We start from the raw sequence: 26063 nt of genomic DNA, 5'->3' as shown, positions 1-26063 counted from the left end.
TTTTTCAATGCCACAAAAAAAAAACTTTGAAGTTCTATTCTCAACACCTCAACACACAGAACTTCTGAAATAGTTGTGAAATGCAAGATACAATTTCTGACTTGTTTTTTGAACTCGTACTATTCATCAGCTATAATTCTGTATGAAGTGACATTTGTGACAGATGATGACTAGGTACCGCAATGTCGTAGCTGTGATGATTTGTTTTCATTATTTACAAATTAAGTAAACAAAAAAAAAAAAACAGAAATGGAATTGAGGAAATCAAGGCTGTTTTGTAATAATAATAATAATGATAATAAAAACTGTCACATTTGCAGCTGTTGTTGGAACGACTGTTACACATAAATATATGACATGGGTTTCAGTTTTGAATTTGAGGCCTCTCTCCAGAGTGCCGTCTATGAAACCGTTCAAACGGTTTCATTTCTGCTTTTTGTTCCTGCTTTGCATTTTATATCTTGCAAGAAAATGCTTACCCATGTGCTCTGCAGTTTTAATTGAGTAATTTTAAAGTATTATAATGTTTATTTAGACATTTATTTAAGCAGTGCTGTATAAATACTGCATTTCATCTGATGTATTACAAGTCTACATTGTAAGTATTCTGCGCCTCCACTGCGATCAAAATTCATGTTTTGCAAAAGCAAATGAATAAAATAATGAAATTAGAACTTTTTGACAAACAACGTGCAGCAAAAAAATATACAAACTGAAGCTATTCCTAATTATATAGGTTCTTGTGCATAATTTATGTCCATTATCAATTAGCATCTACACAAATTTTCGAGATACTGGAATGTTGTCAACAGTAATCTGTTTCTGGCCCCCAATTCTTCTTTCAACTTTCATACTTCAGGTCCTTCCTTTTTCTCTTCTTTAGTAACATAGCATCAGTGTCTACTTCTAAGTATTTATCTCTCTTCATGTCCTGTCTATGACCTCTGGTTCGGTCATGTCCAAGATGTTTCCCACGGTCCCTGTCTCTGCTTCTTGACTGATTATGTGCACTGTTCCGGTCCTTCTCACAGTCTCGGTCACACTCTCTATTCCTGTCTCTGTCTCGATCTCCTTTTTCTTGCCTTTTGAGATAGTTTTCCCTCTTCATATCATCATCTTTTGTCCTGCCCCTGCTGTCTCTCTTTTGGTATCTTTCTGGTCCTCCTGGTTTATCTACTTCTAGATCAGTCGTCCATGCATTGAGGTCAAATCCACCCTGACCTCTTCTCCAGTCTTCAGAATACTTAAAACTCTCCTTTTCATGGCAGCCACTCTGAAATCTGCTCACTCTCCTTAGCCTAATTCCATTGTTCCCCAACTCTGAATTGTTACTGAAAGTGCTTTTTCTCCCCACATCAGGATAGCGATTACAGTAGCCTTGATGATAAAAGCCTGAACTCTGACCATTGTGCTTAGGTATCTGAATTAAATATTCAGGAGGAGTAGGAAGTAAAGGGCCAGACCGCCGTGTTGGTCTTGCTTCCAATGGAATATGCTGGTGCTGAAAATGTAATTGTTTTTGCTCAGTAGAGCCTGAAAAATGATTAGTGGGCTGGTTTAGAGGACCACTACATTGTGAGGATGAAGGACTTACTTTCACTTGAAGTGTAGAAGGGGGAAACCCTCTGTAATCTCTAAAGAACCCTCTATGTTGAGAGGAGGGCATCTCTTGACTTTGAGGAAAAGGACGATGCACTGGTCCGTTAGCCCAGTCACTCATGTTGTGAGCCGACCCACTATAAAGTTCTTGAGAATAAATATGTGCTTCTCTGCTCATGCACAAGGATTCATATACATTTTGATTTTCCATCTCATTCAGAAAATGATTTTTGTGGTTAGGATATTGAAGCTCAATGTCTTTTGGTGTATCTAACAAAGGCTTTCGAGGCTCATGACTCATTAAATTAGAGGAAGAGAAAACTCTTAGATCAGGAAAATGAGGGTCCCTACTACCAGAATTGTTCTGGTGAGTCCTAACGGACTGGACAGGGACATTAGGTCTAGAATAATTAACAATGGATCTTGGTTTTTTAAACCTTGATTGGTATGAATGTCTCTGCCCATCAAAAATCGGAGACGGCTCTTGGCATTCTGTAGCTTCTCTTGAATGACGGTCCATCTGTCTCATTTTCTGAGAAGGTGATCTTTGGTCTGTATGTTCACATTTGGTATAGTCTCTTAGTCCCATGATGGATCTATTTACAATTTTTTGAGAACTACAAGACTGCTGTTGAGTGTCTCTCAAATCGTTCTGGAAAGGAGGGTATATATATGAGGGCCCACTCTGGTCACTTTCATCCTGTACTTTGTGTTGCTCCATTTGAGACTGTAATGTTATAGGATTTGGCATTTCCCAAGTGCTCCCAAAGTCATGCTTTTCCAGTCCCACAGTTGGAATATCAGGGTTGTGATTATCACCCAGACAGTTTGTGACTCCAGGAAGCTGTGATGATTGTGTGTCAGGCATGAAGGTAGAAGTAGTCTGGGACTTCGGACTTAAAGTATTTAAAATGTGTGTTGAATTTTCCCAAAAGACATATGAATTACTTTGCATCTCATCCTCGCTATAATTTTTTCCATCTTTCACAGCTTTAATGACATGTTTTTGAGGTGGAGCTTTTTCCATCTGAGGATCTTCTTTCTTGTGAAACAATGGATTGCACATTTCTGTATTTTCGGTATCAAGGAAAGAAACTTCCTGTGATGAAGGCTGTATGGTTATTTCTGATCTGTATGCACATGAAACGTTTGCCTGTGCACAAGTCCTCTCTTTTGGAAGAAATTGGGATATCTGGCTTGTATTTGTGGTTTCGTGCAAGATATCACTCTTTTTAGAACTACCTATACTGCCTATTGTTAGTGCTGCTGAATGCTTTGACAGTAGTCCCACTGTGTTTTCGCCTAGCCCTACCAGCCTACTCTTTGACTGTAAGGACTTTGAAGGTGGTGACATTAAAGCATCAGAAACAGAAAAATGGGCCATAGACAAGCCAATGGCTGCTCTCTGTTGACGTAGTGTTTCCTCCTGCTCTTCCAGCTGCTGTTTCTGTAATTCAATTTCCTTGTTCAGCTTCTCCAGCATTTTCTTTTTTTCCATCAGAACTGAGCAGTCACTTCTAGAGCTGTCAGGTGAATTCATCACTTGGGCTGTGGTGTCCCTAGTGAGGCTTTGCAGTTCCTCAAAGATACTTCCATTCTCTGGGTCATAGGCTCCATCGTCAACATTGACAGCTGAAGCATCAGTAGATTGGTTCACTGCAAATTCATTCACACTGTCTCTATTACTCCTGATTTCATTCATGTCCATCCCTGTATTATACTCTTTCTCTGGGTCATTTTCATCATCATCATCTTCCTCACCTTTGCAAATCTGATCAAATATTTGCTCTACTGGATCACAGACCTTAGGTTTTATGATTTCAACAGCAGAGCCATGATATGAGGCACTATCATCAAGCTTTTGCTTTAAAAATAGTGCATTACGGGGAGCTGAGAATGGTGAGACGTCAGATGTGGAGGATGGAGAAATTGTGACCAAACTACTATCAGAAGGTGACCTGACAGATGATGGCTGTGCCACAGCTGGTGATGTCATAAATGAACTTTGTAAGGAAACAGGGGGGTGAATGCAGACCGAGGAATCTGAACTTGTATAGGACACATTGGTATCAAGCAGCTCTGCGTTCCCATGCCTCATGCCAGATCTGGGAACAGGCTGTTGAGCTGGAAGAGCAGCTTCTTCTGATGCAATGATTTTAACGTTTGTTATCTTATCATTGCTCTCTGAAGGGACTGCAAAGCACTTTGGCTTCTGGCAGATGACCAGCCCAAGAAGAAGATCAGGATGACTTGACTCCAGTCCTTTAAGACAAAGGATTGCAAAATTTTAAAGAAATTTGTTAAATAAGGAAATTATAAAAACAAATATTCAAAAGTGGAAAAAAATAGACTTAACAGATGCAAAATGAAAAAAAAAAAATTAACCATACAATGCATAATTGATAAATTTACAATATTTCACATGCTACAAAACAACATGCATTCTATGAAACATTAGGCAAAATATTACAATTACCACCCAGGAAGAATTCCACACTGGAAAAAAAATGCTTTAGAACTGATTTTCTGCATAATGTGCTTTAACTCTAAGAACACCTTGTTTTTTTACATATTTTATGGGAAGTCTGAGATCCTGTTCTGAACAGTCAATACTCATGTTTGACCATCCATCATGGTCTCACGTCCTGAAATGGGCTTTAGCATCATGAAAGCAGTTGAGCCGCGACTGTTTTTGCATGTAGAACAAATCTGGAAAACCTCACATCTAAAAGACACCCTGAAATCACTGCACCCAACTGTGTGTTTACAGATGGTGCCTTGTGCAGGATGCTAATGACACTCACGTTTTGTACACCCATCACGATGAAAGTCTTCCACCAAACTCAACCCCCCTGACGAAGTCATGTGAATTATTCTTAATTTAGATTTGACCTACTTAGCATTCATGGAATGGACAACATTTTTCAGAAACAAAGAACTTAGGCTATATCCAGGGGTGGATTAACTTCTCTGCCCCCTAACTGGGCCATCGTAAATAATATGGCAATCAAAGTGGCCAAACTTACCAATCAGAGCAGCAGAGGGAGAGCTATCAGTAAAATTTGCCAATCAGGGGGCAGGGAGGTATCACACCAGCAGATCGAAAGACTAAATTTAAAAAGTTTAAATCGTTTCCTTTTGCCATGGTCCTAGGCATAGCCTATGATAGGGTTGGTGTAAGGCTAAGGCTGAGGCTAAGGTTTGTATCCAATCATTCAAATGTGTCCATGTCTGTTCACAATTTGTCGACCACTTTAGTGGGAGAGTAACGTGGGAGAAGTAAGGCCAGTCTTGCATCCTTGTGCCATTTTCTACTATGTTCGCTTGCTAGTGAAACAACCCATATCATTAAAGTTCAACATGAAAAGAAAGCTGGGTAGCTAAAAGTCTCAAAGTAGGACCAGTCCATTAAAGCTGGGTGGGGGGGCACTTTGTCTAACCTGAAAACTGTCACCAAAAATGCACACAACAGATGTGTTGCTAGCGCACCTAGTTCTCTGCTAAGCTATACTGAAAAACAGAAAAATCTTAAAAAGATTATCTTAAAGGTAAAAAAACACTTTCATCCCTTTCCATCTACAAGTATTATTTTCATACTTACCTGTAATTACAACCTTGACCAGTAAAAGGAACGGAGGCAGAATATACCCCCAACAACCATGCTACCATCAATATCCATGTGTACATTTTAGACTTCATACATGACAAATAAAATGTCCAATAATCCTGCTTTTCAAATGCTTACCTGGTCCTTCAAAAGGTAATAGTTTGGAGGGGATGGGGGCTTTGGCATTTAGTGTAATGATATAGAGGTCTTTGATGTGCGAGCTGTTATTGGCCACCACACCGAAGCGTCCTCTACTGCTCAAATAAGAGAACAGCGAGACATAGGCCCTTTCCTCCTCTCCCACTGATGCGCGGAAACGAATGAGGCACAAGTCCTGAAACAAAAACAGCAGCACTGATCCAATTCAGAATTCGACAGACACTGTTGGGTTGTATAATTATGTTAAGGCTGACAGAGCCGTTTACCTTTGACAGAGATGCCTTTAGCCTCCCCACATAGTCCCACACTGTGCTAGGGGAGATACGCCCACTAATCTGTATAGAGCACGGCAAGTTCTAAATAACAAAAAAATATATATATATTAGCAAAACTCAGCTGTATAACCATTTGGTTTCCCTCTATGAAATTATTTAAATTAAAAAATTTTGATGAACTGAAGACTTTACATGCTCAGATTAAACCATTTTGCAGGTCATTCCTATTTAAGAAAAGCACCTGACTACAGATTAATAGGACCTTTAACAATAATGGCACCACGGTCTGACCTTTTCCAGGTACTCAGAAGATCCAGAGACCAAATAAGCCTTGGCAGAAAACCTGGTGACAGTGTGCATGTTGACAGAGCCTTTCCAGAGAACCTGCTGCTCAGAGAGAAACTGAGCAGTGTCACTTTTCTGGGGTGTGACTGTGTCTGCCATACTAAGAAAAAGACAGGTGAAGCCCCATTAGAAGCAGTCTTACTCCAAAATAATCATAAGGAAACTAATTTCAGGCTTTCAGCCTTCCATTTGATGTTAAAAACTGGGGGTATCAAACAGCAAAAAGCACCTGATGGAAGAATCAAAGGTGAAGTGAGGTGAAGATGCTAGATTCAGCTGGGAGAATCTGGAAAGAGAGAGAGGGGAGTGTGTATTCAGGGACTGTACTGGTTTGATTTCAGTCACTGACTCAGTGGCGGTACAAATGGTGGAGGGCGCTGAATTGCCAACAGGACTCAGCTCCTGACTTGTGGCAGAAGATGGCCCTGGGTGGCTGATGGCGGTTGAAGACATAATTAAAGATGAAGAAGTGATCGTGGTTTGGATATCCTTTGGGGCGATGACAGGTTTGTTTCTTGCTGGCTGAATATCTGAAGTTCGTTCACCAGAAGGCCAGCTGTCCTGCTCTACAGTTACGTCCAATTGCTGAGCAACAGAAGATACTGAGAACTTGGATATGTTTGGCTCCTCTTCATCTGGCATCTGATCTGGAAAACGGCAATTCACAGCACATAAAGCAAAGATGGCATGGACAGGTGAACAGGGACCTGCTTAGCTACAGGAATAATAAACTGCATAGGTAAAATTTACAAAAACTAGCTAGTCTAGATACATTACAAAGCTGATGTATACTGGGTACCTGCCCTGATCTTGGAGTTACAGTCAGATGGATTATTCATGCACTCAGCACTGGAGGTCTTCACCATGCTACAGTGAGTGTCCAAGGTAGTACCAACCACGCTTTGGCTGTCTGCAGGAACTGATAAACACTCCTTGTGTTCCTAAAAATAAAATAAACAAAAAAACACAATGATGCCCAAAATCAAAATAGAGCACATAGTAATAATCACTGTTAAACCTGACAAACTCATTTGTTAAATTCAGATTATTTAACCCTAACAAATTCCCAGTACCGAAGAAATAATATGGTTAATATGGTTCGTCTGAATCCACATCAAGATCTGACAAAAACAAGATGTTGCAGTGAAATAGTGTGATTTTTGTGCAGAGCAATTGACATTACCTAATTAAGTATATTAAAATTGTCATTTGGTTGAAGGATCATTAAATCACAGCTATATTTTCCCTAAACAGGCACAACATTTGCAGTTTAAAGAACAAATAACACAGAGCTAAATATGTTTTAAAATCTTTCAACTTTATTTATAACCCACACATTAAACACAGAATGATTACTAATGATTACTCCTGGACAGGTAGCTCCGGTGAAGACCCCTGACCCAGTACATGTGGTGTATGTGTGAAGTGTATAAGTATGAAAATACAGAACGTATTTAGTCGTATCACATATTAGCTCAAAATGGAGCATTTCACGATCCACCCTGGAATATGTCATGCATTCAGTGGCAGTCACCTGAAATAAATCAAGATGAGGGCATTGGCTTAGGATCACAAGGACATGCTACTTTCTTCTAATCTATTTTAATTCAATTGTTTTTTTCAATTGACTAGTTGTTCACCTACTAGGCATCTTCATTAGACAGATGTCTCACTTGAATCCTGCCAAATGGTAATACAGGCCTACTTGCATATACTTACACATTTCTATATACTACTTTATTATACAATTATTATATATTTCTATGAATTATTCATGTCTTGGATTGTAACATTTACTTCTAAATGTATAACAAAAGTTTCATTTGGTTACCCTTGGCTTTCTGAACACTGCAATATTGCATTTGGCCATAGAGTGGCATGTGACTTAATACCGCCCTCCAAAGCAGATAGTGAAAAATTCAATGGGTTTCTTTTGATTGCCAGCATGCACTGGTCAAAACTGTCAGACTGTCAAAACTCTTCACAGAGTCAGTGAAACAGAAGTTATGTGGACCAAACTGAATCATTTTTCAATGCTTTCACACAACATGCATTCAATAACCACATCTGGAAAAATCCATGAACTCTTTTCTCATTCATACTTCACCTACCGCAAAACACTATATATTTGCAGCACATTTTTCAAATGCTAACACACTATTTTCACAACTGTTAAAAACTCATTCAAAACAGAATGATGACAAATTTTGGGCATTTCTGCATTAGCCATATTGACATGTATAGGAAATCTTGGAATATTTCAAAAGATGAAAGCCTACCCAAGTATCTTGTTTGTAATCTTGTTAGAAAACAGGGTAACACTTTACTTAAGGCCATGTTTTTAGCAATTTATAAACATTTGCTTTGTAATGCATTCATAACGCATTATGAACAAGGCTATAAATACTGTATACAGTAGGTATTTATAAAAAGCCATGCTTATTATGCATTATGACTGCCTTATTAAGCTTTCATCTATAATGCACTGTAGATACTGAATCATTTTATTTGGAATCGACATGTGCCAGTGGTAGTGCTGTCACGATACCATTTTTTTTTTTTGCTATCAATATTAAGTAATGGATTTTCATTTCAATAATTTTGGATATTTTTTCCAAAAAAGAGCAAAATATTCAACTGTTATTATTATGCTTTATTTCAAACGAAATTGTTTTAATGATGGTCGGGGTCAGTTATAATTAAATGTGTTGCTGCCTCCCTTCGCGAGACACAGCGCTTGCACAGCAGTGCTACTGTGTGTAGGGACTCGCCTTCTTCATCCACCTTAGCCAAAATCTCTCCATATTTCACTTCATGCCCCCCAATTTTTCAGTGAGTTGAGGTGCTGCTGAAGCTGCTGCTCTCTCTTGTCTGGACCAAGTGAAAACGTGCATCGCTCTCTTTGCTGATGCTCTCAGTTGTTTTCCGCAATGTCGCACACACACACCATTAACGCAACATCACCACTGTCAGCGTTGAACTTAAAGAAATAGATTCCTTTTAGCTAGATTAAATAGCCATTCACAAAATAAAACTATTGACTGTTTTAAACCACTGGTACTGTAGTACTTTCAAAACTCTATTACGATGTTTTTGTCAGTACTGGCTGATGTTAATGAGAACTTGTGACCATATGCAAATGAAATTAAGGGTTAGAACCTTCAAAGTACTGCACAAATAATTGCACTATACAAAAAAAAACATCAATTGCATCTCATTATTATTGCTCTGGAATTTCAGAAATTTCTTTTTTGTTTCAAATTCAACAGTGCCTTTCTTACTAAATGCCAATATATGAAAAAAATGGATATTGACACATTGCATTTCTGATTCACTTGTTGCATATATTTCAGTAGTGAAAAGGACTTATTTTGATTCTATAATGAAATCTTGATTTATCAAAAATCATTCACAAAGATAAAGGTTCATCATTTATGTAAAACTGAATGTAAAATTCTGTTGTTAGTGTTTCTTGGGTCAGTGTGTTATGCAGTGAGAAGTGCAGCCAGTGTGCATGGTTGAATGGCCTTACCTTGAGATGTGTATGAAGTGTTTTAGTGGTTTGAATGAGTTTTGGAGGTGAGATTATCTGTTTGGCCAAGAAGCATGTAGGTAATGCAGACGATATGAAGAGTTTGTTAAAGGGGGCTTAGCTATTGACCGATGCTTGTTAGTGAAAAAAACTGTAAAGGCCCTTAAGCCAGCAGCAGAATGCACACAAGTCATTCACATGTGACACATTTTTGGTGTTTCTCCACCCAAAGGGTGTCTCTAGCCAAGACGTGTGTAAACCCCAAATGTAAGATGATAAGATAATACGCTTAAGTGAAAAAAGCAAACAGCTACCTGCTTCTTTCACTTATGCTCATGGAAGAAATCACCCCCCCAAACAGAGTTAGAATGTAAAAAGTATTCAGTCAGGATCTAAACACAGACAAGGACACTTCTAAATTAAAATAGTTTCTTGCTGCTTTACCTCCCCAGGTTCATGTCCTGATCTCTCTACAGACAACAGCTGCTCAGAACTCAGCCTCACTAGGAGGAAAGGAGAGACTTCGCCCTTAACAACACGATAAAACAGGCTCTGGGGGGGAAAAAAAACCATAAGACACCACGTAATAACCTGCACCCTCCTGTTTCATACCCTGCAAGACATCATTACATAAACTTTGTGAAGAACACAAAGGGACTCAAAGAGTATAAGGGACTCACCTTATTTTTAGGATCCTTCAGGCTGAACATAAGTGAGTTGTATTTATTTCTGTAGTGCCTGTCTGTATCAAGAAAGATGCTGAACATTTCCTTCTCAATACTAAGAGCAAGCTTTTCCATTTCACTCTCAGGTATTTGCAGGTCATCACTGTCACTGACCCTGAAAGAGCAAAGGTACAGCTGTGATAACTATAGCCAGTAGAGCTTTTTAATCTTTGTAAACAAATGCAGTGCATTTTTTTTCCAAAAATCTGTCTGGCCTGGTCTTTGACCAGACGCAAAAATTACACCAACAAATCTGGACCGAATTAAGTTGAAAACTGGATACCTTCAATTCTTATTTCTTTGCACCTGAAGTACAGCTGCTCAATCTTTATTTCCACTTCCACCACAAGTATGATAATGTATATCTGAACATGCTAAAGCAATGGACTAACTGATATAGTTATACCGTGCTATACTTTCCTAACTACATGACTGGAAACTGAAGGTTTAGATAATGCTTTGGACATGCATCTAGATTCTTCTCTGTTTTGGTACCTTTGTGGTGCAATGAACTTCCCCTAGATGTCTGAACAGCTGAGTCACGGGGTGTCTTCAAATGACGACTAAAACCCTACCGCTTTCAGAAGTATTGGGATTAGCACTTTCAGGATTATATTCTTATTTTGAAAAATGTATTAGTTGCCAACAGTTTTTTTAGAGTAATGGGATCCTTAGCTGGGTTCTATTGAACCAGAATCAGAATGTTTTCACTGATGAGACTCCAAGGCACTGATGTAAGTCAGTCTGGCTCAGGACGTCTTCAAAACGCCGTAAATGCAAATAGACAAAATTCTCAACTAAGCAAAAGAGCAACGACAATGGTCTCACCTCTTGCACAAGATCTCTGTGAAAGAGCGGCAGATATTTTGCCTCATCGCGTTGGTTTGGGGGGGCCTGGAAAGAACTGGGAAACCCAGGGACACTGGTGGCGGACGAGTCACGTTGGATGAGAGAGAGCTGGAGGGTATCGGAGTGTTGGTTAGCTGCTGACTGCAGAAAGGCAGATGGAGATGCTTTTTTGGTATCATGTAGGTAGCCCTGCTGAAACTCAGCACCCTGGAGACAGGGCAGTGCGAGGGAAGTGAAGCCGACAGCTGAGAAGTAGGAGTGTCCCCCGGAGCTGCAGCCAGGCTTTCCCAATTCATGGCAGGAGGGGGAGCGCATTTCTGGGAAGCACCAGTACTGTTTCCAGGTGACTGCCAGTGTCCCCTAGTCACACCATCATCCTGGGCTGTGAGCTTCCTGCTACCCTCAGCAGACTGGGAACCAGTTATGAATGGATTTTGAGTGCAGACAGGCACCTTCTTAAACTCTTCTTCTGCGTGTTCCCTTTCAGCTGTTCAGAAACATGCAGAAAGAAAATAGGAATATTTCATAATCAATTCAATTGACACAATCAATTCATTGTTCTTCGCCTTAAATTGAAAGACCAAAGATAAAAATCAAACATTTTAGCACCTCTAAAAAAAAAGGTAAATAGTATTTTAATAATAAGTCTGAGGTTCGTACAGATTTATACACACCGGGGTCCAAAAGATCATACTGAAAATCTGGGGATTTTTTTTTCTTTTAAACCTGGTAATAATGTTTTGCCTTCGGTTAAGACATACGCCATTTCACAGAGAGTCACTGGGAAAAAAACACAGTGTAACAAAACAACAGTGAAACGGGGAGGGGGGGGTATTCAAGTCTGGGGGTGTTTTGCCTACTCTGGAGTTGGGCGCTCAAATCACAGCTCAGCTTAGTGGGAAATATATGTTATAGACTGCGATGATCCCTCTAAATACAAATAAATGACACTTAAAAACTGCTAAATACATACACAAAGATGCAGAGGTCTTGTTTAGCTTTACTGTGTATTCATGATGCTCCGTGAAACAGTTAGGCGTGTTCTGCTCCACCTCCACCCACTCCTCATCACTGTATAAGTCATGTCTCTCCTCTGCTTTGCTGAACGTCTCTCCGTGACTCATCCGCCTCCGCTGGACAGACCTCTTGTGGTCCTGAGGACAGACATAGACCAGTTGATTTGTTAAGGACATTTCTTATGTTTTCTTTTGTTAGAGAGTAAGGATATAACAGTCTGAAATCACTCAGCTCAGGGGGTTGTACTGTGGTCGTACTCCTCCTGGGCTGTGAGGCTGATTCATGCAGCTGTATATATGTTAGGATTTCTCATGTTCCCTTTGTTTTTGCTGGGTAAAATGGTGGCGCTTCCTCCATAGTGCAAAGGCATACCCTATGCTAGTCTGATATCCCATCCGGGGTATGGCCTTGCCTTGTGCCAGTGTTTCCCAACCCATTTCCCTGGAACCCCCAAGATGGTCCACGTTTTGGCTCCCTCCCACCTCCTGGTAAGGTAAAAACGTGGACTGTCCGAGTGACCCCGAGGACCGGTCTGAGAAGCACTGACCGATGCCCTTCCTGGGATGTAGGCCGACCACAGCTGTGTACTAGATGGGTGGTGACACAAATCAGACGGACAAACTCATGGTTTAAAATCAAGTCATTTGTTTTGTACGTGGGCTCATATTTAAACCTGACAAAGCTAGTAACACCTCTAGAAGGGAAAGGAAACATTTTATTTTAGTCTGGAACCATGTGCCAATATTCACAAAGACAAAGTGTTGAGTGCACATTCAAGACCTTCATCTACTGCTCTCATCTATCATGCAATTCTTATTTTTTTGCATGCGGCAGCATAAATATACCTTGGCAGTGTTCCCCTGTGCCAGTTTAGTCTGCACTTTTAAGTCTGGCTTCAGTCTCAGTCGGGGCTCCTTCATGTTAGTCAGATTCTTCATAGCTTCTGCAGCGTGTCGGACAATGCAGTCACTACTGCAGTAAACGGAGTCTGGCAACGCATTTTTCCTGCAGCCTGGTCCAATACACTTGGGTAGCCCAGTTATTTCTGTGGTCTGAAAGGAGACTCACTCGTCAAAGAAAATGCAGAGTTAAAAGCATCACGTTTAGAAACCAATACTGACCCAGAAACCAAAGCACCGGGTCATAAGAGGAGTTCTTCAAGTCCAAAGTAACAAATGAGTGAAATGAGGTGAGAAAGACTGCAGGTGACTGTGGATAATATCTACCAATTACACAGAACAACTTACTGGCTGATTTATTGTTGCGCCAATTCCACCATAGGCATTGGCTGATGGGACACTTGTATCATCAGGAAGTATTGTTTGCGTTGTGCAACTGGGACAAATGTAGTCCTCGCCATTTTCCTCCAGCTGCCGTCCCTCTGCCTCTGTGATGCCCACACAGTCACCATGAAACCACTCCTCACAGCGGTCACAGCATATCATGAACCTGCAAAAAGCCGAGGCACTTTAACAGGAGAGCAGAGATGTTAAGAAAACCGCAGTGAACAAACTGAGCCTTGCTACTACACGTACAAGAGATATTTACAATGAAACCATAAATGAAACAATTATATATTTGATATCATTTGTACAATGTTGCCAAGAGTATATGGCAGGGCTGGATAAAAGCAGAGATACCATCTACAGATGCTACATCTTCTGAAACTGTGACACTAAAATGAAACGCACCTTTCATTGTGTTTTTGTCTACAAATGCAATAAAGCGCATCAGGATCGGATTGACTAGACTCCTCTTCCTCCATGTATTCCTCCTGCTCTTCACTCCTCTTTCTCCACCTGCTGGGTTTTCCTCCCATTTTTGACTGTGGGCCCTCCTCAGTCAGCATGGCCTCTGCAGTCACTCCTCTGGGAACCCGTCCACCAGCATGCTGCACTGAATCAGGTTCCCCTACACAATCCTCCGGTCTCTTGCTCTCCAGCTCATATGCCACTACTAATGAACCGGGCCCAGCTGCTTCCTTGGTCTCACCCTTCTTGCGCTTCTTCAGAAGGTCCTGCAGCTCTTTTAATGTCAACTCATCGCTGTCTTCCGTGTCTGTGCTATTACTATAACTGCCTGAAACACACCTGGCTCGTCTGCTCTGGTCAGTCACCCTCTCTGCAGTCATTCTGATGGTGGAGGTCTCCCCAGGACCCTTGGCTTTGTGACCTTCAAGGGAGTTTGGCTCAGATGTGCTTTTAGCGTCAGCGGTTACTATCTGGGTAGAAGACTGGCAGTGCTCCAAGCACAGGGGGGCTTGCCTCCTAGCCCCTCTGCCCCTTTTTGCAGTTGACAGAAACTGCAGCAGCTTGTCTGTGCGCTTGATGCGGCGGCCACTGCGCCGGGCCGGAGCGGCGTTAGTTTCCTGTATGTCAGGGTCCATAAGCACAGCCCTCCTGGCTATGGTGGATCTGCGAAAAGACCATGTCTTCCTGCCGTCGTCGGTTGGCTTCACAGAACTGCACGACCCTGTTTCTGTCATTGTTCTGCAGTCATTTTCTTATTCCTCCTACTGTTGTACTACAGAGACCAACAAAAGAGAAACTGGGAAAACATTCAGAATGACGCTGAAATCAAAAGTTTGGACACACCTGCTCACAGAACCGTTTATTTGTACTATTCTCTGCATTTTACAACTACAATGACATCAGAACTATTAAAATATATATGCGCGCACACACGCACACACACACACACACACAATAATGCACCAACCAACAAAGTATATTAAACAATGTAGGTTGGGACTCACACATACGTGACATTTTTGTTTGTAGGTGACTTGGCAAGTTGAAAGTTTCGTCTGGTTCTGTATTTGTCTGCGCAGACTTGTATCCCACCAATATTCATAATTCTAAATACTTAATTTGTAAAAAGCAGACCTGGAACTAAAACTAATTTTTATTCTGGGTGAATAAATAAAATCTGTACTGAATGACCTTTATATAATCTACATTTTTCGTTTTGGGCAAAACAATACACCCCCAGAACTGACAAATAATCATTATCATAAACATGATTTATATTCATTTCACACACAAAAGTTCTGATTAAAATACATCAAAGGTAACAGGTTGAGTGCACCAGTTCATTAAATTAAGTCGAGATGTATTCATAAACATCAACAGTTCAGTGCTTTCAATGTACTAAATTTTCTTAAGCTAGGAAAAGGCCTGTCTATTAACACACACAATGAGATGTTCAAAGAACTACAGCAGTTGTCCTAAAAAAATAATCTAATAAAGTAATTAATATCAGAACGTATAACTTTCTTGTTTTTAAAACTTTAATTTTTTTGGAAATTTTAGTTCTGTCCAATTAGTGATGAAAACAAAATGTATGACATATGCTTCGTGGGTTCAATCAAAAAACAAAATATATATTTTAATGCAGGTAAGGCTTTAAAAAAACATATTTGCCTTGCTATCTGTGCTGACATACAATAGAGTTGTAACCGATGCTAAACTGACATTCCATTTTTTTCTGTATACAGTACCATGCAAAAGTAAATATATTTAAATTATATTTATGTTGGTGTAAAACTATGCCTATCTATATGTCAGCAGTTTCTAACCCTCTCCTAAAATCACCCCAGTATTAGCATCTAATACATCCAGGAACCTGTTGATTCAACCACTAACATACTATGTTTGGCTAATCATTATCTTATTGGTGGTGAAATTTCACAAACATATGGAACGAATGGGGTGGCCCTATGAAGCAAAGTGAAGTTCAAGATATCAGTAACTTTTCTTAGAAGCAATTCTTATTTTTATCATACAATTGTTCATTTGCATAAATTCTAATGTCAAATCATGTTTTTTCTGTGTAAAAATTACCATCCAGATAAATACACTTTATCTGACAAAAGTATTGGGACACACTTCTGAGTCACTGAATTCAGACGTTTTATTCAGACCCATTAACACGGGTGTATAAAATCAAGCCCCTAGCCACGTGGGTCCGATTTACAAACATTTGTAAAAGAATGGGTCGTTCTGAAGAGCTCACTGAATTGTAGCGTGGTACCATCATAGGACGCCACCTTTGCAATATGTCAGTACATGACCTTTCTTCCCTGCTAAATATTCCATGGTCAACTATAGGTGGTATTATTGCAAAGTGGAACTATTTAGGAACAACAGATACTTAGCCACGAAGTGACAGAGCACGTAAAGTAACGGAGCGGGTTCCCCGAGTGCTGAGGCGCATACTGCATAAAAGTTGCCAATGCTCTTGTTGACTGCAGAGTTCCAAACTTGCTTTGGCATTAATCCCAGCACAAAAACTGCGTTCTAGAAGCTTGGCTAAGCAGCTTCATGCAAGCCTCACATCACCAAGTGCAACGCCAAATGATGGTTGGAGGGGTGTAAAGCACGCCACCACCAGACTTTGGAGAGTGGAAATGTGTTTTGGGGAGTTACGGATCATGCTTCTCTGTCTAGCAGTTTAATGGACTGATCCTGGTAGAAGGATGTTACCTGTCTGACTGCATTGTGTCAACTGTAAAGTTTGGTACAGGAGGTATAATGGTATGGAGTTGGAATAGACCCCTTAGTTCCAGTGAAGCATACCCACACATTTTGGACAATTCTGTGCTTCCAACTTTGTGAGAACAGTTTGGGGAAGGAAGGCCTTTTTCTGTTCCAGCATTTCTGTGCCCCTGTGCACAAAGCAAGGTCCGTAAAGATATGAGCCCTGACCTCAACCCCATCGACCACCTTTGGGATGAATCAGAATGAAGACTGCAAGCCAGGCCAGTATCTGACCTCTTCTGGATGAATGGGCAGAAATTCCCACAGATACAAAATCTTGTGCAAAGCTGTTATAGCTGCAAATGGGAAACCATCTCCATATGGATGCTTATGGATTTAGAACGAGATGCCATAAACGTTCCTGTAGGTGTAATGGCCAGGTGTCCCCATACTTTTGTCCATATACTGTAGCTGGAAACATTTTCTTTTGCAAAATACTGTATGTGTATAGCTGACTTGTCTGGATAACTGAAATAATAAAATCAAGGAAAAATATAATTTTTATCAATATTTGTGTCAAACAAAAACAAAAGTTTGATTAAATGAGATCAAAACTAAAACATTTAGACTGTGGCTTCAATAATAACAACCACTTATTATGGCAAATATGAAGGTATTAAGGACCAGCTGGTTACCTATTTTTGGTTTCGATATCAATTATAAGAGAGCGAAGATGCCTCTGTATTTTTTTTCTCTTTTTTTTAAATTAATTTAGTATCACAGAACCAAATTATTGTTTGTGATGGACCCCTCCCTCCACCAGTAAGCAAAATTTACTGGCACCCAATGAATCACCTGCCCCACTGGTCATCAGATGAACGTGCCATGTAATGCATACTTCATTTTGCATGTTATATATCTGTTTCTGAAACTTTACACACATTTTCACAGCTTCATATGACATCATAAATATATTTGCCCCACAGGTATGAATTTTCCAAATAAAACGTGAAACGGCACCACCATAAGGCCAATCTGTGCAAAATAAAGTACATGAAGAAGAATTCCCGTGCCAGTCATTTGGCTCTGATATTAGACTAATTAAAAAAAAGAACAAATACAGGGGCATTATCTGGCTTTAGCTACTTTCAAAAGGTGCAGTTGTGACATTGTGTGTGACATTTATCTCATTACTCACAAAGCAGTACATGCATGATTCATATTACTAGTTTTCCAAAATGGAACAATATTAAACGCGACATTACAAAATAAAACAGCAATTTCAGTAATAAGCAGAACTTTTCTTGGTGTCCTACATAATTCCACAACAAAAATACTACTCACCTGACAGCAACATTCACGACATTCCCCTAATTGTCATTTCTACCACTACATACCACTACAATACTTAATTACTTAGTTAAAGGAAATGCAGTTCTTCTACTAAGTAAATGAGCATTGTTTTGCTCAAGCTAGAGAAATTAATTTCAAAGACACACCAGACAGTCAAGGGATATATACAGTATTATATACTGAGACATGCTTTGGTGGTAAATATTACCTGGCAAGCGTTTACGTTACTTATCAGCAATGTATGTCATTTATAGAGCTCATGGTGTTTTAGTGCTGAAAGTGCTTGGGAGCACGGCAGTTTGGTGATGTGCATGACAATTAAAAGTGTTTTAACCCACAATCACGATCTACATAAATCCACTAAATATGGTGAAAAGGACGCGCGCGCTCGGGTTTGGCGCCCCGCTCGAGCGTCCTGTAAACACTAATGTCGTCGAATCTGAATTAAACTATTAAGTCCGTCTCGACAAATGTTTGAAATGACTGAAATTCAATATTTTAACCCACTTATACGGTAAACTATTAGAGACATGTAGGCAGGGCTGCAAACTCTCACGCGTCAGACGTGACACTCACGCTTTCAGTGTTTCACGCTCACGCAGGAAATTTTACGGCAAATCTATATTATTCCATTATAAATGTTAAAGTAGCTGCATCAAAAGTATTGTCATAGTTTGCAAACCCTACGGACTATTTACAAGTGTTGAAACTCTTGCATACATGTAAATGCGTGTGTCCACGTGTCTGCAGACGTGTCTCGATTCGTACCATTTTCTTTGTGCTTTATAGCGTCGAAGTGCTGAGTTAATGGCGCTTTACTCACTTCATGTGTTTATTTATACAGTTTCTCCGCTTACCATGATCTGAACTCCTAATCCTAATAGAGGCAGCACACGGCTGCACCGTGCGGCCCCTGATGCAGCATACCTGGACTGGCGGGAGCGACGCCATGGGCCGGGGGTGGGAGGCGCTCGGCCGGTGCCTATTTACTGTCGATAGAAAGAGAGGTTTGCCCTAATGCCTCGTATGATATAGGCAGGAACTGGCATAACAGTTTAAATGTGCGGGAATTTCGCATCATAACTGCAGAGACGTGTGGTATTGAACACATTATGCTTATGGCACATTTTAACCTGTGTACTTGTTTACCGATTATTTAAATCTCTGGATGCAAATCATAAACGCTGTTTATGATAATCATGAACATTGTGTGTTAGTTTATAAAGTAATAAGTCATACTCTAACTTATTAAGGAAATTACAATCAGGTATTTGTTAAAGGGTGTAGAAGAAATTCCAGTGTCGGACCTCTGGAGCGATAGTTTCAATAGGTATTGACATTTAAAATGACTCAAGACCTATATTAAATATTAAAGATTTGCGGTTTGTTTTAATTTGACCACCATTAAGGTTTTTGCTGTTTAGTCATAAAACGTTAAATGCATTGTCACAATAAAACAGCGTAGTAAAGAAGCAGGTACTGTGTGATAAAATATTTGATGCTTAATTTATGTTTTCATTGAAACAGCTTTTATATTTTAGAATTTTTTTGTCAGTTTTTATGGATTTAAATGAGACCAGAAGGGTTTTGTCCTGCATAAATATCGAGACTAAATCTATCTTCTTTCCTTACATTATGAGAAGGCCCAGGTCATTGGAGACCATGATGCTTAGATCAGAAACATGGGTCGACTGGCTTTGGTCAGCTGTCTGTAGTGAAATTTTCAATTTGTGACTGCACACACATTTGAGTTAATGTAGCAGCTTTATTACCTTGTAAATGGTCGTAATAACAGCTTTATTACCTTGTAAATGGTCTGTAGGGTTCACTAACTAGCCAAATGCTCTATATGTACAGCCGTGGCCAAAAGTTTTGACACAAATACTTATTTTCACAAAGTCTGCTGCCTCAGTTTTTATGATGGCAATTTGCATAAACTCCAGAATGTTATGAAGAGTCATCAGATGAAAATCCCTCTTTTCCATGAAAGTGAACTTAATAACAAAAACCAATTTCCACTGCATTTCAGCCCTGACACAATTTCAGTGATTCCTTCATTAACACAGGTGAGAGTATCGATGACGACAAGGCTGGAGATCACTCTGTCATGCTTACCGAGTTAGAATGGCAGACTGGATGCTTTAAAAGGATGGTGGTGCTTGAAATCATTATTCTTCTGTTAACCATGGTTACCTGCAAGGAAACACTTGCAGTCACCATTGCTTTGCACAAAATGGGCTCCACAGGCAAGGATTTTGCTGCTAGTAAGATTGCACCTAAATCAACCATTTGTCGAATCATCAAGAACTTCAAGGAGAGAGGTTCAATTGCTGTGAAGAAGGCTTCAGGGCACCCAAGAAAGTCCAGCAAGTGCCAGGACCATCTCCTAAAGTTGACTCAGCTGCAGGATTGGGGCACCACCAGTAGAGAGCTTGTTCAGGAATGGCAGTAGGCAGGTGTGAGTGCATCCATATGCACAGTGAGAATAAGACTTTTTGAGGATCGCTTGGTGCCAAGAAGGGCAGCAGAGATGCCATTTCTCTCCATAAAAAAAAATCAGGGACAGACTGATATTCTGCAAAAGGTATAGGAATTGGACTGCTGAGGACTGGGGTAAATCTCTGATGAATCCCTTTTGCAATTTTTTGGGGCATCTGGAAAAAAGACTGTCCAGAGAAGAAAAGGTGAGCGCTACCATCAGTCCTGTGTCATGCCAACAGTAAAGCATCCTGAGACCATTCATGTGTGGGGTTGCTTCTCAGCCAAGGGAGTGGCCTCACGCACAGTTTTTCCTAAGAACACAGCCATGAATAAAGAGTGGTACCAAAACATCCTCCAAGAGCAATTTCTCCCAACCATCCAAGAACAGGTTGATGACAAACAATGCCTTTTCCAGCATGATGGAGCACTGTGCTATAAGGCAAAAGTGACTCGGGGAACAAAACATCAACGTTTCAACACTCCCCAGACCTTAATCTAATTGAGAACTTCGGGTCAATCCTCAAAAGGGGGTGCACAAACAAAAACCCACAACTTCTGACAAACTCCAAGCATTGATTATGCAAGAATGGGCTGCCATCAGTCAGGATTTGACCCAGTAGTTGATTGACAGCATGGCAGAGCAAATTGCAGAGGTCTTGAAAAAGAAGGACCAACACTGCAAATATTGACTCTTTGCATAAACTTCATGCAGTTGTCAATAAAAGCTTGTCAGTATACCACAGAAACATCTGACAAAAAAATCCACACACACTGAAACAGCAAACTTTGTGAAAAACACCTTTGGCCGTCACTAGTTAATTTTAGGTTTATAATGGAATAATAGATTTGTTGTGAGATCTCTTATGTAAGCGTGAGAATCAAAGCGTGTCATGCTAGATGCATCAGAGTTGGCAACCCTGGGAACAGCATGGATGGAGGCATCGCAAAAATGAACAAGCTACTGAGAAGCCTTAGGATCCAAAAGACAAAAATGCCAGGAATCTATGTAGATTTTACAGCACTAATTGATAATACATTTAAAAACATTCAGTTAAATTAACTTTATAGGCTTAGTCCTTAATCTACAAATTACTTAGCAATAAAATTGGCTTCACTTTATATTTTAAGGGCACCTACATTAAGATGTAGCACTTTAGGTTCACATCTGCCTGTGTTTACATTGATTTCCTTCAGGGATATGGTTCGGTGAATAGGTGTCCCTAAAATGCCCTTGAGTGAGTTTCTTGCAGTGGGTGAGAATCCCATCCCAGGATATATGCAAAGTTCAGTGTGACCTTGTAAGTAATAAGCACTTATCCATGGGAAAATTTATGGAATTGTATTACCTTAAATCTTCATCAATGAGACAAATATGGTTCCAGCAGTATTGCATTTAGAAAAACATTTTATATAACAAAGACACTTTGCACACAATATAAATATTCACAGGGTTACTGCAGTAACAATCACATACTGTCAGTATTTTGAAGAGTGAGAGAACAGTAACAAAAGATATTGGGGTACATGAAATATACATTTTCTTTTATTATATCCAAAAAACACACATTGCAATATTTACAGGTGATTTAAAAAAAGTACGTACCACAAACATCCATACTCAGAAAGGCTAACTCTATACATTGTAGTGTAACTCATGGATGTGTATATATATACAAATTGATATCCTCTACATCTTTAAAGTTGGCAAAGAATATTCAGTTCACATTTAAGTTTTTTTTAATAATTTTTCAACCCTTCTATTACTTTTTTAAACTAACACCACTGTTCGTGAGACTTCCATGGACCTCTCAACTCTGTTGTAAATAAGTCATAAACCTGCTTTCTGAAGATAGAAATTTAAGATATTTTAAATATTGTGGTTAAGAATTTATTCCACCACTAACTCCTCTTTCATTACACAGAAAGACACAATTAAGCCAAGACATTTAAAAAATACACACACACCTTGACCTGAAGATGGCAACATAACCCTTTCGTTGTTCAACATTAGTGATAAAGAGGCTGTGGTTGCACAACCATTTCCTTCAACCTGAGAGGAAAGGAGAAGCAAAAAAGGCAACAAATGTGTGCTCTAGCATTTTAGAATATTAGGGGTTAACACTGCCCATCTATTCATGATTTGTACTGCAAGAAAGTTTCTTTGAAAAGCTAAATGTAACCAGTTGAATGACACGGCTTCATAGAAATCAGACATGAAGACAAAACATTCTGTAGGTCATACCTCCGGTCCAAAACTGTCTCCATCTAAATAAAAAGTACTGTGCACATATGTGAAAATAAGGCTCTACTCAGACCTGTTCTTTCAGCCCCTTATCTCTTTATTTACATTAAATGTAAACAACGTGAGAAAATTTCCCACTAATAATATACAGTCACTTTTGTTCTTTTTCCTCCTCAGCCAGGAGTAAGTTTTTTTTTTTTCCTTTTATAATTTTTTACACTGGGAATATATTTAACAGTCTATCCAATGGGAAGCCATTAGGCCCCACCTAAGAGACATTTTTAGGCGGGGCTTATTTGAAGAGGTGTTCTGACATATGCTTAAATAGCTTCTCTTCATAACCCACTTCCACAAATATGCCACCCCGGCAGAAACTTTTAAAAAACCACACTCAGAAGGCATAAAATATGCTCTACAGTCCTCTTAAGGTTTGAGGATATTATCGATATACAATTTAAACCTTTTAAAAAAAAATCGGAGTAGGCTTGAACTGCTGTGCATTAAATTCTGTGTGTAATTTAGATAAATGACTCTCCTGTAACAAGTTGAAATAGTAGATATGAACCAATATACACTGGTTTTAAAAACATACAATTTTTTTAAAAATAACTTGATTCTTAACCTGATAGTTTTAAAACAATCACTGCCACTTACATAGTAAGGGCACTGAAAATTGGATAGTGACATCTTGGAAGTTACCAGAAAACATAGGTTGGGCTTAGAACTATTACTATAATGTCTGTTGAGAACATACTGTCATACTGTTTGTGTTCTGTCAACTTGCCTAAAACATCAGTTTAATCTGACAACGTGCTCACATACCCTCTTGTTAAATGTAGTATATTGAAAGTTAATGTGCTCCTATGTTAAGCAGCAGTTGCCCCCAAATGAAAACGTCTTCATTTAGGGAACTTTGATATGTTAAATACACTACTCATTTTTGAAACTTCCTCAAGTTTATGCAATTTCGTGTCACAGTAATGATGGTGGGCGCAATTCCAGTTGAACCAGGAAGCGAATCATTCTTCCTGTCATGCTACATACCATCCACAAAAGATCAGCTGAAACGTGGCAGAGCAAGATTGGCTCTTGTGAATGGAAGGTTGTAAATGGAGATCAGAAGAATTTTAAAAAGAAATGTACCCTTGACAGACAGCGGGACCTGCAAATGGCACGCAAGTTCCTCTTCATCTCTTACATGCGGGAGGTCATGTTAAATCCTTCTACTGCGACACAGAGGCCTGCATTAGTCTTTTTGACTCAATAACAAGGACTTCATTTTGTGGCAGGCCTGGTGCTTTTTTATGTACTCCTTCTGGACTGTCCGTGACAGACACAGCATCTCATTTTGTACATAGAATGAATTGTGGCCAACTTCTGATTGTACACAAAGCTCTTTTCTCTTGGACTTATTTGTAGCCTTAGGACATGCTACTGTGATAACGTAAGAAGGTGGGAGTGAAATGGGAAGGCGTCATACCATAATTTCTCTTCGTTAACACTGGCTTTTAGGGAGCATTTACACACCCAGGCTGGTGTGTTGAACATCATATTTTCAAAATTTGTCCTGAACAAGAGATTTACAAAGAATATCGTACAAGAATAACTGACTACAATCTGGAGGTTAGGATACGGAGACACTGACACCATCTTTTGATTTTTCTACAGCGGAGTCCTTGTCCATGGAAGTGGCGGTAGAGTCCAAAGGAGTCTGCTGGGTGCTGGCAGGCAGTCCGGACGCCCTGCTCGCCACGTCTGTGGCTGTCTCAGTCTCAGGCTCCTGTTGAGAGGCTGTGGCTGCACAAAGGGGAAAAAAGACTAATTAGTGTGTGAAAATGCAAACAGGCTTGTTAGTGTGCAGAGAATTGTGATTCTTTTATGCCAGCGGTGTATGTTATGAATTCAAACGGTTTGCACATCTGTTATAATTACTTGTAAGTATAACCATCCATCCATCCCCCGTTATCAAGTATGGAGATACATGGAGCCTGTAGCCATTCCCAGGAAGCAGAGTACACAAGACAAAGGGACACCTTGGACAGGATGCTAGTCCATCACCATTCACAAACCAACATGCAAAACTGTCGGAAGTTCTGAGAGACCAGTTCACCCAACCAGTCTTTGGAGAGTGAGAGGAAAGCAGGGACAAAGCCCGGATCAGTATCGGACCCACCATCCACAGCTGTGAAGCCACTGCGCTACCCACTGAGCCACAAAGCCATTCACTTGTTTCCACTATTACCCCACCTTTAGCAGCTCAGCTTGAGAAACCCTGTTTAAGGATATCAGATCTGTAGCAGGCTGCAGCTGCACTGCAGTTAGGGAAAAGCTTACAGCAAAAGCTAGGACTGTTACCTGACTGTGTGCAAGACTTCATGTGCTCTGGCCAGTGAGCCTGCTGGCAGGGGTAGTCGCAGTAGCTTGTGTTCCAGCAGCAGTAGAAGATGGCCTCCTTCTTACAGTTGGCACACCACTGCTTCTTCTTGGTCTCATCCACGGCCTGCTGTCTCTCCAGCTCCATCTGCTTCTTCACCTCCGCTATGAGGCGCTCGCGCTCCTGCTCCAGGCTCTGCCGCATCTCAGCCATGGTGAGCTCTAGAAAGTGCACGCATATGCACACAGGAATTCAGGATCCAGCTCTTATTTTGGGACTACTGAGAGAAAACTGCAGGAGGAATGACCATACCTAGGTTGTGCTTCATTTCAGATAATTCCTGTTGGTGTAGCCACTGCAATTTTTCAATTTCTATCCTTAAACGGCGAATCTGTACCAAAAGATTTAAATTTGCAAAAAATGTTAGTTTCAGAGATGCATACAGTATATCCAGGCTTAATTCACCAGAGCAGTGTTTTCCAATCCAGTCCTCTGGGACTCCCAGTCAGTCCATGTTTTTGCTTCCTCTGAGCTCCCTGCCAGACAGTTCACATTTTCACTCCCTCCCAGGAGCTGGGAGGCAAAATCATGGACTGTCTGTGGGTCCCTGAGGACTGCACTGGGAAACACTGCATTAGAGTCAATAGTAGATCTAATACCTCTGCTACTGTGTTTCCTGATGTGCTCTTCGAGAGATCATTGTATATTTCCGTCATGGTTCCTTTTATTGTGTCCATTACCTGAAAGGGAAAATGGAACAAATAAGTCAACCTGTTCAGCAGAACAAAAAAAAAGAAAAATCATCGGTCATTCTTAAACACTTCATAAACTCACTTTATTGGTGTACTTTGCTATGTCTGCGGCTACATCTGCAGAGGCAGTGGGGACTTGGAAGTCCCCAGCCAGAGTAGTAGTGGTACTGGCAACAGTCCCAGGGGTTGCGATAATGGATGCAGCTGGGGTGCCAGTCGCCAAGGTGACGGCCGAGGTAGATGTACCCTGGAGGACCTCTTTTTGCTGCACCGCT

The 26063-nt window shown here is 40.2% G+C and overlaps 2 protein-coding genes across 14 annotated transcripts in view; both read right to left on the bottom strand.

The window, feature by feature from the left end:
• Positions 1 to 505: 505 nt before the first annotated feature.
• On the bottom strand, positions 506 to 18928 carry LOC125745527 (death-inducer obliterator 1-like). Of its 7 annotated transcripts, none has more exons than XM_049018480.1 (15): positions 18867 to 18928; positions 13800 to 14631; positions 13356 to 13557; positions 12954 to 13160; positions 12591 to 12695; positions 12065 to 12245; positions 11071 to 11578; positions 10198 to 10357; positions 9962 to 10069; positions 6785 to 6926; positions 6215 to 6632; positions 5932 to 6085; positions 5632 to 5721; positions 5345 to 5540; positions 506 to 3861 (listed from the first exon to the last, which is right to left on the bottom strand). In XM_049018480.1, the coding sequence occupies exons 2-15, from the start codon at positions 14591 to 14593 to the stop codon at positions 842 to 844; spliced, it is 6285 nt and encodes a 2094-aa protein (XP_048874437.1). In that variant the 5' UTR covers positions 14594 to 14631; positions 18867 to 18928; the 3' UTR covers positions 506 to 841. The 7 variants fall into 7 exon arrangements, with proteins under 7 accessions (XP_048874437.1, XP_048874438.1, XP_048874439.1 ...); XM_049018481.1 differs by having other exon boundaries at positions 13800 to 14655; positions 18867 to 18895; XM_049018482.1 differs by having other exon boundaries at positions 18797 to 18883.
• A 2877-nt stretch (positions 18929 to 21805) lies between these two features.
• LOC125745529 (protein kinase C-binding protein 1-like) overlaps positions 21806 to 26063 on the bottom strand; it is a 311418-nt gene continuing 307160 nt past the window's right edge. For all 7 annotated transcript variants that reach the window (XM_049018489.1, XM_049018488.1, XM_049018492.1 and 4 more), the window contains 5 exons: positions 25871 to 26061; positions 25696 to 25776; positions 25349 to 25427; positions 25018 to 25257; positions 21806 to 24459 (listed from right to left, as the gene is read on the bottom strand). In XM_049018489.1, the coding sequence (XP_048874446.1) occupies positions 24287 to 24459; positions 25018 to 25257; positions 25349 to 25427; positions 25696 to 25776; positions 25871 to 26061 (764 nt within the window). In that variant the 3' untranslated portion in view covers positions 21806 to 24286. The remainder of the gene's footprint in view (positions 24460 to 25017; positions 25258 to 25348; positions 25428 to 25695; positions 25777 to 25870; positions 26062 to 26063) is intronic.

The sequence above is a fragment of the Brienomyrus brachyistius genome, chromosome 6, assembly GCF_023856365.1.
Source record: "Brienomyrus brachyistius isolate T26 chromosome 6, BBRACH_0.4, whole genome shotgun sequence".
NCBI classification, from domain to species: Eukaryota; Metazoa; Chordata; class Actinopteri; order Osteoglossiformes; family Mormyridae; genus Brienomyrus; species Brienomyrus brachyistius.
Note: the sequence above shows the minus strand (reverse complement) of the source record. Positions and strands in the feature narration are given on the sequence as shown.

Excerpts from the sequence above, each read along its gene's own strand:
- LOC125745527 (XM_049018480.1), bottom strand. The coding sequence starts at position 14,593 with ATGACAGAAACAGGGTCGTGCAGTTCTGTGAAGCCAACCGACGACGGC. Across the intron at positions 13,558-13,799 it reads AGACAAAAACACAATGAAAG|GTTCATGATATGCTGTGACC; the intron begins GTGCGTTTCATT and ends GGCTTTTTGCAG. Across the intron at positions 12,246-12,590 it reads CGTTTTTACCTTACCAGGAG|GACCACAAGAGGTCTGTCCA; the intron begins GTGGGAGGGAGC and ends GTCTGTCCTCAG.